Source organism: Sus scrofa, chromosome 10, assembly GCF_054392235.1.
Source record: "Sus scrofa isolate SSC_HxYL_T2T_F1_AM1 chromosome 10, Sscrofa_HxYL_maternal_Yorkshire_Landrace_v2.0, whole genome shotgun sequence".
Taxonomy (NCBI): domain Eukaryota; kingdom Metazoa; phylum Chordata; class Mammalia; order Artiodactyla; family Suidae; genus Sus; species Sus scrofa.
This window is the reverse complement of record NC_139392.1, coordinates 56,848,278-56,860,395: the sequence shown is the minus strand read 5'-3', so window position 1 is coordinate 56,860,395 and position 12,118 is coordinate 56,848,278. Positions and strand designations below refer to the sequence as shown.

At 41.7% G+C, this 12,118-nt stretch overlaps 1 protein-coding gene across 12 annotated transcripts in view; it reads left to right on the top strand.

Moving 5' to 3' along the window:
* The window catches only part of NTRK2 (neurotrophic receptor tyrosine kinase 2), a 394,884-nt gene that overhangs the window by 80,065 nt on the left and 302,701 nt on the right, over positions 1 to 12,118 (top strand). For all 12 annotated transcript variants that reach the window (XR_014817742.1, XR_014817740.1, XR_014817741.1 and 9 more), the window contains exons 10-11: positions 6,030 to 6,065; positions 8,894 to 8,994. Coding sequence is in view for 9 of the 12 variants with exons in the window: in XM_021064645.2 (XP_020920304.1) it covers positions 6,030 to 6,065; positions 8,894 to 8,994 (137 nt within the window). In the remaining 3 variants the exon portion in view is untranslated. The remainder of the gene's footprint in view (positions 1 to 6,029; positions 6,066 to 8,893; positions 8,995 to 12,118) is intronic.

Genomic DNA, 12,118 nt, shown 5'->3' with positions numbered 1-12,118 from the left:
TTGATGATAAGCGGTTTTTTTGTTGCCTTTTTTTTTTTTTTTTTTTTGTCTTTTTGCGTTTTCTAGGGCCACTCCTGCAGCATATGGAGGTTCCCAGGCTAGGGGTCTAATTGGAGCTGTGGCCACTGGCCTATGCCAGAGCCACAGCAACGTGGGATCTGAGCCACGTCTTTGACCTACACCACAGCTCACGGCAACGCCGGATCCTTAACCCACTGAGTAAGGCCAGGGACCAAACCTGCAACCTCATGGTTCCTAGTCAGATTTGTTAACCACTGCGTCCCAATGGGAACTCCTGATAAGTGATTTTATCATCTCTCTTCAGAAGCCTAAATGCCCTAAGGGTTTGTCTCTTGGAGGTGCAGACATAGCATGCTTACTTGGGAGATTTGTCAGGAGTGGGTGTGGGTGTGTGGTTATACGACTAGGTTGTTCAGAGCTCCTATTGTGGCTCAGTGGTTAACGAACCCAACTAGTATCCATGAGGACTCACGTTCAGTCCCTGGCCATGCTCAGTGAGTTAAGGATCTGGGGTTGCCATGAGCTATGGTATAGGTCGCAGACGCACCTTGGATCCCATGTCGCGTGGCTGTGGTGTAGGCCAGCAGCTGCAGCTCCGATTTCACTCCTAGTCTGGGAACCTTCTTATGCCAAGAGTGCAGCCCTAAAAAGACAAAAAGGCCAAAAAATAAGAAAAGAAGACAGTTTTGGTCGTTCCTTTGACTCAAGGTGTTTCAGGCTACGGTCTGGACCTACGAGTCCCATTGTTCCTGACAACATGCCTTAGGTCAAGAATGAAGGGCTAGTGAGTGGAGCACCTGGAGTCATTCCACAGACCCTTCAGAAGACAGCACTTGAACATCAGACAAGCAGATGCTGGCACTCATCTCCCTTGGGTTGGGAAGGAGTTGCAGCTTCTTCACTTCAGTAGGCTGTGGCGGTCGAGAAAGGTGTGCTGCTTGTTTGGAATGCCAGTGGGGTTAATGGACTTCCAGGATGGCTTTTTTTTTTTTTTTCTTTTTTCTTTTTCTGGCTGCCCTGTGGCATACAGAGTTCCCAGGCCAGGAATTGGATCCGAGCTGCAGTTGTGATCTATGCCACAGGTGCCGAAATGCCAGATGCTTTAACCCACTGCGCAGGGCTGGGGACTGAACCTGCTCCTGGTGCTTCGGAGACCCCGCCAATCCTGTTATGCCACAGAGGGCACTCCCAGGATGTCCATGTTTTTTTCTGGAGATTCCCAACCTGAAGCATTAGGGCTTGAGGCAGTCTCTGCTGCATGCCTCTGAGATTTCTCACTGGATGAGAGCTACTGGGGTAGTAGTGTTCCTGGACAAGGGTGTTACTCAAGCTGGATGCCCCTCATTTATCTTTCATGCCTTGTCTTCTCATGTGCCTTCCCCGCCTCATAGCCAGCGTTGGTCTTTTGTCACTCACCTTTTAATCTGAAATATCTCCAACAGACCTTCCTACCTTTAGCATAGAACGATATGTAACGAATGGATTTAAACTAAGGAAAAGGAACTAGTGAGAAATTAACCCTTAAAATGGCAGGATATTTTCAAAATGTGTTGCCAAAAGTCTACAAAAGGAAGTGCTGATTTTTTTTTCCTGTCTGCATTTATTAAAATGCTGTTCATGACTACCTCCCTATTGGCGTTGAAAACATCAGTAGCATTGAGCTTGACTGAGAAGCCGCTAGAAGCAAAATACTCTGCTTGATGAGCTGGGGTCAGCTGGAGTAACTGACTCCGGTTTTCACAAAGTCTGGGTCTGTGCACGGTCCCACGTGCCAGCCTTCCTCAGCCTTTGTACAAGAAGAGGCATTTCTTTCTTTTGGTGAGTAGATCCTCATCAGACATAGTACAGAATGGTAGGGAGGAAAAAAAAACCCATCATTGTTCCTCCCGCGTTGTCTTTCTGCGAGTTTCATAATCTTGCACTAAATTTGGCTGTTCCCGACAATGAAGGTAAAGTGACAATCCTTCTCATACATCTGGGACAATGAAATTAGGGAAATCTAATGCTTTTCAGAGAGTTGTAGACATGACCTAATGGTTTGGATGGTGAACGTGGTAGGCATGCATGGATATGAGTCAAAAGTCTGGAAAAGGACCTGTTTTCCAGATTCTGAGTTTACCTGTTTGCTTTGGATTCTCCCCCCCCCCCCATCCCATTTTTCCATACCTGCCATTTGCTATATCGCGTTGACTCAATGTTTTGGATCTCACGGGGGCTCTGTGTGAGTCATATGTTTGGGTGTTCTTTTTCTGTGGCGAAGCCGACTGCACCTATATGTCAGTCATAGTCATGAAGCCCTTGCATGTGTGCTTGAGATAAATCTGGCTCCGAATCCTCAGAGATTTTTCACTTTCTTACGGAATCGTATATATAGAAGCAGATTGTGGCTGCCTGTGGGGTCACTGAAGGCATGAGAATAAATTGGGGTGACCTACTTGTCCCAGTTTTAGGATGCAAAATCCTATGTTTAAGAAAAGTCCTCGTCCTGGATCACAGGGGTTTGTCTGGAACTTGCCCAGTTTTAAAATTTTAGTCCAGTGTCTCAGGAATCCCCATGTTCTCAGGCAATCTTGGATAGTTGGTTAACCTAGTACAGTGAGGATCCACGTACTTTTTTTTTTTTCTTTTCTTTTCTTTTTGCCATTTCTAGGGCCACTCCCGCGGCATATGGAGGTTCCCAGGCTGGGGGTCGAATCGGAGCTATAGCTGCCGGCCTACACCACAGCCACAGCCACGTGGGATCCAAGCCGAGTCTGCAATCTACACCACAGCTCATGGCAACGCCGGATCCTTAACCCACTGAGCAAGGCCAGGGACCGAACCCTCAACCTCATGGTTCCTAGTTGGATTCCTTAACCACTGCGCCACGACGGGAGCTCCAGGATCCACATGCTTCTGTCTAAATACTTAAAGCTGTAAATCAGGGAGTTCCTGCCATAGCACCGTGGGTTAAGAATCTGACTGCAGTGGCTTGGGTCACTGTGGAGGTGTGGGTTTGATCCTCAGAGTGCAGTGAAGGATCTAGTGCTGTGTGTAGCTGCGGTGTGTGGCGTAGATCACAGCTATGGCTCGGATTCAATCCCTGGCCCAAGAACTTCCATATGCTGTGGGTGTGGGGCCATTGGTAAAAAACCAGAATATATAGTTAATGAGTCGTGAAATAAAAGAAATTCTATTCTTTTACCTTGGGAAATACATGTTTGCAATGACCTGGAAGGCTGGGTGTGAAGGTGGAATTCTCAACTCTTGTAGTTCCAGGCTGGAACAGAGGGGCTTTGGTGGAGCTGATCCCCAGACCATGGCCCCTGTGCTGTGCCTCCTGATACACGGTGAGGAAATGAGTGTGTGTGTGGACACCTCACCACCCCGTCCTCGCTCCTCCCCTGGGTCTTGAGTCAGAGGGCACCCACGCTGGTCATAGCCACCCAGAGCTGACAGATGTGGTAGACAGGCTGACTAGTCCTAGGAGGTGTCTTTGGGGCCTATGATAAGGAAATTCTGGGTCCTGGGGACCTGGAGTGAGATCTTAACAAGAAGCATCAAGTGGGCAGGTGCCTTGCAAATTCAGACTGTTTGTTGCAGGCATGGTGAGAAGGGGACCAGGGTGGAATAATGTAGTGGGTTAGTGAACAGTTCAGAGAATGACTTGCTCGCTTAGGATGATGGAACATTTCCTTCAGCAGGGAGAGAAAATCCTCATAGTGAGAGGACACCATCAGATCCAGGGACCTAATGGTGGGACTTCAGGAGATGGGTAGGTGTCTTGCAGATGACATCACCAGGGCTGCCACTGGGATATTCTGCTGCTTTCTTCACTAAATTACCCCTCAACCTGCAGAACAACTTTCAAAGACCCTGCTCAGTAATGTGATACCAGCTACAAATAATTCTGACCATGCATCTTAACATTTTTTTTAAGCTACTGTTTTTTTTGTTGTTGTTGTTTTTTGTTTTTTTTTGTTTTTTTTTTTTTTCCTCTCTCTCTTTTTTGGCCACCCTGTGGCACATGGAGTTCCAGGGCAAGGGATTTGATCCAAACTGTAGTTGTAGCAATGGTGGATTCTTAACCCACTGACCCAGGGATCAAACCAGCTTCCCAGTGCTCCCAAGACATCGCTGATCCAGTTGCGCCACAGCAGGAACTCCAACTCAAAGCTATTTTGAAATGGTGTTTGGGATGATAAAACTCAAAATACAATTGAAATTGACTGGAATTGATTTTTCATGAACTGACGCAGGGTCATCACAAGTGGCTGTACATGTAGGTTGTGAACTGCACAATTTCGGGTGATGCCACTAACACAGACTATAGTCTTAACAACGCCCCCTAGAGTTGTACAAAGCATGGGCTGCACAGCCATACGAAGCATCCCCAAATTGAAGTGCAGAACCATGCACTTAAATTCCACCCCCCCCACCCTGCTAGTTGAACTGTGTTGAAATTCTCATTTGAACATCAGGACCACTTTTATTTGGTTCTTCGTTTAGACTAACCTGGAGTATTCATTCACTGGAGAATACATGAACAGAAAATTGGCTCAAGTATCACTTATTTGAAGTTTTTTTTTTTTGCTAAGGGTTCGGAAATGAAATGAAAAAACCAAGTAAGCTTGATGGCTTACATGTTTTACTTTTTCACATAGTAAGTAAAGACTAAAAGCTTAAGAAGTGGCTTTGAAAATTCATTTCATAATTACTTAAAATGTTGTAACAAAATTTAATTTTAGAAATTCCCATCGTGGCTCATTGGTTAAAGAAACTGACTAGTATCCACGAGGATGCAGGTTCAATCCCTGGCCTTGCTCAGTGGGTTAAGGATCCCGCATTGCCGTGAGCTGTGATATATAGGTCACAGACGAGGCTTGGATCCCGAGTTGCTATGGCTGTGGCCAGCAGCTGTAGCTCTAATTGGACCCCTAGTCTGGGAACCTCCATGTGCCTCAGGTGTGGTCCTAAAAACCCAAAAGACAAAAAAAGGCAATTAATAAATAAATTAATTAATTTTAATGATTTATATTTTTTCCAGTATAGCTGGTTTCTGGTGTTCTGTCAATTTTCTACTGTAGAGCAAGGTGACCCAGTCACACATATGTATATACATTCTTTCTTCTCACATTATCATGCTCCATCATAAGTGACTAGATATAGTTCCCAGGACTATACAGAAAAAATTTAATTTTAATTCCAAGTAGATTTTCATATGGACACCAGTCAGTTTTAATGGACGAGTAAGTAGCAAATGTTTTTGTCACCCATTCTTATTGACAGTGATTTAAAAATTAAAAAAAAATTTTTTGCAAATTCTCTCAGGAATATTCTGAACATTTTGGTGGCTGAAGACTCATCCAAAAAATTAGATGGGTGTACTTTTGCATTTTCCTCTGATGTAACATTTATTTATGATCTTAGTAGAGAAAGTACATTTATCTTTCTGTGTTGTATTGGGGCAAAAAACAGGGTTTATTCTTGAAGACCCCAAGGGGAGAGCAAAATTGTGCCTCAGGTAGAATTATACATGCTGCTTAACAACACATTCGTGAATGCAAATAGACCCGCCAAAACATAGTTTGAAGGTAACCCCCAAATCATCAGAGAATAACCAAAGTGGTACAGAAGTGATCTGTTTCTGGAATAAAAATACCCAATTTGCAATTAAAGTGACCAAGTGATTAATAGAAACAGGAAACCAACAAACAAAAGGAAGTGGTCGTAATTCATGGATTGCTGAAGGTTTTCCTGCTAGAGTGATTTGTGATTTCTGTTTATCCTCTTCTTTTCATTTCTGCAAAGGAATGGGGGTTGTGGGCTAGGGGAGAGCAACAGGATTAACAGGAAGCAAAGCCCTCTTAGAAGTTCAGATTTTATTTACCTGTCCTGTAAAACAACCTATTCTGTTATAAAAGCTCCGATGTTATATTTAGCTGAATTTAGGGGGTATAAGTTAGTACTTTTTAAAAAACTTTGAATGCATACCTAACACGATATCTTTGTTTTGTTTTGCTTTCCAGGTGCAAACCCAAATTATCCTGATGTAATTTATGAAGGTAGCTATCATGTTGTCTGTACTTTGTATTTTTTCAAAATGTTCATCTCAAATGACATACGTCAGCTAGAAGACCTTTAAGCTCAGTTAAATATACACTTCAAGCACGACATAGGCCAAAATAATATTTCAAAAATCATTCGGTATTGATGGCTCTTTTCCCTGGATATTTACAGTGCCTGTAAATAGCACTTTCTCTCTCATGCTTGTTCTTGGAAGTAGGAAATCCATTCTGCTATAACAGACATTTTGTTTCCATAATTGGGAACTAATTACCTGTTGAAAAGCCATGACTACCAAGAAGAGGGAGGTGTATCAGTTCCTGGCTAGGACAGTAAATGCAATTCAAAATTATGTTTCTTATGTCATGAGGCAAGTCAGCCCACAGACTGGAACCTCAAAGGTGGGACATGGTTTAAGAGGGCTGCAACCAGGAGCTGAACCATGCAACAGGGATCCGAGGTTTTTTCTTTTCTTTTTTTTTTTTTTTTTTCCATCGCCACACTCAACTGCCCATTCATTGTGCTAGCTTCACTGAAGGCTGGTTTCTCCTATGATTTTTAAGATGAACCATTCACCTTGATGGGAAAGGGAAGAGCTTCTGACAGTGTTCCCGAAGAAAGAGAATTTTCCCAGAGACTTCTTCCCTCCACCCATCCCTCCTTGTGTCTGAGTCAGATCCAGTTGGGTCCTGGTCCCTTTTGGACTCCAGTACTGCTAAGGGGGCTGGATTACCTTTGACGAACTAGACCCACCGCTGGAGTTTAGATCAGCTTTTCCAGAAGTTGTGTTCCATCCCCTTGAATAAAACTGGGGTTCTCTTAAGAATGTGGAGGAGAAGAAACCAAAAGGTCCACTATACTAGCCTACCAAATATCTCCCCCTTACTTGGCTATTTTAATTGAATTCTGAGGCTATTTTACTAGGTGTGAAAATCCATCTTTGACAGCTTTTCAAACCACCTTCATGATCAGGAGTCTTCTGTTTGAGGAAGTAGCAGGCTAAATTTCAAGACTTGGCTTGAAATTTAAGATTGATGAAAAGTGACATTGATTAAAATGTTGCAGTTATGTATTTATTCCATAAATCTTCTATTCTTTAATTTACTATGTACCTCTTGACATTTTATTTTTAATATAAAATGATTCTCTGTATGTTTATTACATGTATGTGTATTTAACTTGAGCTAATGTTAACTAGGGGATTATATTGTCTTTACCTGTGTTTTTGCACGTGTGGCTGTATTTCTGCCGAGCTGTGGTTTGGATGATTTTGTGCATGTGATTTGTATGTTTTTACTTTTATTTGTTCTGATATGGCTTAAAGAAAGAATACCTCAAATTGAGTAGCAGAGAAACGGGTTTGAGTTGTGATTTTCCATTTAAAAATTCTGCTTTGGACTCCTTTCCGGTAACTTCTAAGACCTTAAAATAATGGCATCTTTCCACTGGCCTCAGATCCTGCTTTGGCTCTTTGGGCCAAAATATCATATTACACTATAGATAATTTAATAATTTAATTTCCCTGAGTGGTTGGATATAATATGAAGAAGGAAAATAAGCACAGGAATGGTTATCTCCTACTGTTTGATTGAAATTAATAAGTTAATATATTCAAAATGAAAATGGTGAGAATGTAGTTTGGGAGTGAAGAATAAAACAGCAACAGACAGGCAAGAGATGCTTTTTTTGTTCGTTTTCATTCACATTCAAAGGAACACTCTGCTAATAAAAATATAGTTTAAATTGGCTGCCTCGGGGCCAGCATGATAATTCTACCAAGAGAAGATTAGCTGAGTCTAATTTAATGAGGCTGTTTGTTCAGGATGGAAATCAGAGGCACCACATCTATTCAGAATAAAGATACACAACATTTATAAACAACATTGTCTGCAATAAGCCTACTAAAAACTTTTTATGATTTTTATATGTGATATCATTTATAAAACCTTTGCCTACAAAAAATCAGTCATTCGTTTCCATCCTGATCTATGTAGACTAAAATGGATTCAGAAGAGCAACTGCCTTTGAGATATGGCCCATCCGTATGGGCACATGTCCTCCCAATTCTAAATGTGGTTTTGGTACATTTCCTGTGTACTAACTCTGAAACCGAAATATTGGCAATTCAGAATTCTTCCAAATGTGGACCAACTTCCCTATTGGTGCCAATGCCCTCGTCTGTCTTGAGTGGCTGCCTCTTACTCAAGGAAGACTCTTCTGCCTTGGAAATCACTGTCGCCAATTTCAAGTCTGATTCATGTCTAGGCTCTGTCACCTTCTTGCCCGTTGGCCTTAGAACTAGTCATTTAAAATTCCTCAGCTGTCATTCTTCAACTGTGAACTGGTGGTTAGACCTAGTTTCTAAACACTCTTCCAGCTCTATAGATCTATGACTCTTATTTGATTGAACCTCTTTTGTATTTATATTAATATTATATTATATTCTTTAATAAAATATATCTTATATTAAATACTATTATATTAACTACTTTAATAATATTACTTATATAATACTATGTTAAATACTTTATCAGAAAATGAATATATTCCTGTGTGCAAAGAAAAATCCTAGACATGTTTTAAAATTTGACCGACAAAACAATGATGTAAAGACCTGGGTTGAATACAGTTTTGGCATCACACAGTCCCAAAGCTACAATGGATTTAACCCAATGGCCGGGTCATGCGTCTCCCCAGCCACGCTGTCAGTGGTTTGGAATCTTGTGCTTTGTCTGGCTTCGTTCTGGGATGTGCTGTGGCCTCGTATTTGTTGGCAGCCTAATGACAGCTTCATGTTTCCTTCTCTTTCCCTCTTTTCCTATCAAAGATTATGGGACTGCAGCGAATGATATTGGGGACACCACCAACAGAAGCAATGAAATCCCTTCCACAGATGTTGCTGACAAAACTGGTCGAGAACATCTCTCGGTGAGTAGGTTACTTGCCTGTTTCCTAGATGGGTTCTGAACAGTTCCTTCTTTGGTTTTTATAAATGGAAGTAGAGTTGATTTACAGTGTTGTGCTAGTTTCTGGTGTGCAGCAAAGTGATTCAGTTGTGCTATATATGACTGAATGTGTGTGTGTTTGTGTCTGTATTTATATATTCTTTTTGAGAGTCTTATCCATTGTAGTTAATTACGAGATATTAAGTAGAGTTCCCTGTGGTATACTGTAGGACCTTATTATTTATATATTGTATATACAGTAGTGTGTATCTGTTAACCCCAAGCTCCTAATTTATCCCCACTCCTTCCTGTAATGCCCCCATTCTCAGCATTTTGGATGGGCGCATGTTGGTGGACTGGAGGTGCTTCAGTGACAGTCATTCAACGAGATATTTGTATTGTTTGTAAATAGGTTGTAAATAGGGTGTTGATGTTTGGAGGAACTGGTAGAAAAGTTTAAGAGAAGTAGAAAGGTGCTATATAGCTGCTAGTGGTTCCTGTTTTAAATATCGGTCCTTTAAAGGGTTTTTACTAGAACAAGAAATCAGCTTTCTCATTCCAGGATGTGGATATTTATTAATGTCTCCATACCTTCACCCCTGTCTCCTTAAGTATTTTAATAAAAATTTCAGTGCCCATCAAACGTAAGAAATCCAGTAGGTTCTGGAAGGGACTGGCAGTGGGAGGATATAAAAATATGAATGAAACAGATTATACTTAAGTCAGAGACCTGAGATGTGAATATCAGCATGTACACTACAAACGGAGGCTGAGCAAGGTCATGGGGGATGTAGAAGCAGAGGGCAGGTGCTCTGTTCCTTCCTGCTGGCAGAGCCAGAGGAGTCTTGTGGGACAGGTGGCCTTGTCCATGGGCTGTGCAGGGGCACTTGAATTTGTACATAGAGGAAACCACGGGAAGAGTTTTGGGTGTGTGAACAAGAGCCTGCAGACCAGAAACATTCCTGATTGGAAGATACGTGTGCCTAGGGCAGAGGTTGGCAGCAAGTTTGGGAGGTTGATTGTGCAAGCCCACGAGGTCGTGAACGACAGTGCCAGATAGATGTAAGGGCACCGAAGGGGGTACGTGAGCAGGAGGGTGGCGTCTCCCCAGGACTCGGGGGCCAGGCTGGTCTGTCAGCCACTCAGTTCAAAACCCAGCAGACTCCTCTGTTTTCTTTTCCTCATCTGTCATGTGCACCCAGTCAAACGTGGTGAGTTTTGCCTCCTTATAAAGTCCAAGCTCATCCGTATCTCTCCACCTTCCAACAGCCATAGGCTCACCCAGAGGTTGACACACTGTGGCCCTAGGGCCAAGTCTGGCTTATGCCTGGTTTTGTGCAATATGCAGGCTAAGAATAGTTTTTACATTAAAAATTTTTTTTTATTATAGTTGATTTATAGTGTTCTGTCAATTTCTGTTGTACAGAAAAGTGATCCAGTTACACATATACATATATACGTTCTTTTTCTCACATTATCTTCCATCATGTTCCATCACAAGTGATGGGATATGGTTCTCTGTGTTATATAGCAGGATCTCATTGCTTATCCACTCCAGATGCAATAGTGTGCATCTACCAACCCCAAACTCCCCAGTCCATCCCACTCCTTCTCCCTTACCCCTTGGCAACCACAAGTCTGTTCTCCATGTCCATGAGTTTATTTCTTTTTTGTTGATCAGTTCATTTGTGCTGTATGTTAGATTCCAGATATAAGTGATATCGTATGGTATTTGTCTTTCTCTTTCTGACCTGCTTCACTTAGTGTGAGAATCTCTAGTCCCATCCGTGTTGCTGCAAATGGCATTATTTTGTTCTTTTTTATGGCTGAGTAGTATTCCATTGTGTATATGTACCACATCTCCTTTGCCCATTCATCTATTGATGGACACCTGGGTTGTTTCCACATCTTAGCTGTTGTACATAATGCTGCATTGAACATATGGATGTGAATATCCTCTTGAATTAGTGTTTTCATTTTCTTATATAAATATCCAGAAGTGGAATAGCTGGTTCATATAGTAATTCTGTTCTTAATTTTTTGAGGAACCTCCATACTGTTCTTTCACAGAAATACCAATTTACAGCCTCACCAACGGTGTATGAGGATTCCCTTTTCCCAGCATTCTTGCCAATATTTGTTATTTCCTGCTTTCCAACAATAGCCATTCTAACAGATGTGGGGTGATAGCTCATTATGGTTTTGATTTACATTTCCCTAATCATTAATGATGTTGAACATCTTTTCATGTGCTTGTTGGACACTTGTATGTCTTTGAAAAATGTCTCTTCAGATCTTCTGTACATTTTTAATCTGGTTGTTTTTATGTTGTTGAGTCATATGAGTTCTTTACATATTTTTGAATATTAACCCCTTATCAGATATGTGATTTGCAAAGATCTTTTTCCATTCAGTAGGTTGAATTTTTTTTTTTCTTTTTTGTCTTTTTGCTATTTCTTTGGGCCGCTCCCACGGCATATGGAGGTTCCCAGGCTAGGGGTCAAATCAGAGCTGTAGCCACTGGCCTACGCCAGAGCCACAGCAACGCGGGATCCGAGCCGCGTCTGCAACCTACACCACAGCTCACGGCAACGCTGGATCGTTAACCCACTAAGCAAGGGCAGGGACCGAACCCGCAACCTCATGGTTCCTAGTCGGATTCGTTAACCACTGCGCCACGACGGGAACTCCCGAATTTTTGTTTTGATGGTGATTTCTTTCACTGTGCAGGAGCTAGTTAGTTTGGTGTAATCCCATTTGTTTATTTTTATTTTTATTTCTTTTGCCTTTGGATTCAGATCCGCAAAAAAACATTGCTGAGATGAATGTCAGTGAGGTTACTGCCTATGTTTTCTTCTAAGAATTTTTTGGTTTCTGATTTTACATTAAGTCTTTAATCTATTTTGAATTAATTATTGTATATGGCATGAATGTTCTTTGCTCCTATATTGTAAATTAATTGAATATATATATGAGTTTTTCTGGGCTCTCACTTCTGTTTTCCTGATCTGTGTGTCAAATACCATACTCTTGATTACTATAGTTTTCTAGTATAGTTTGAAATCAGAGAGTGTGGTGCCTCCAGATTTCTTTTTCTTTCTCAAGAT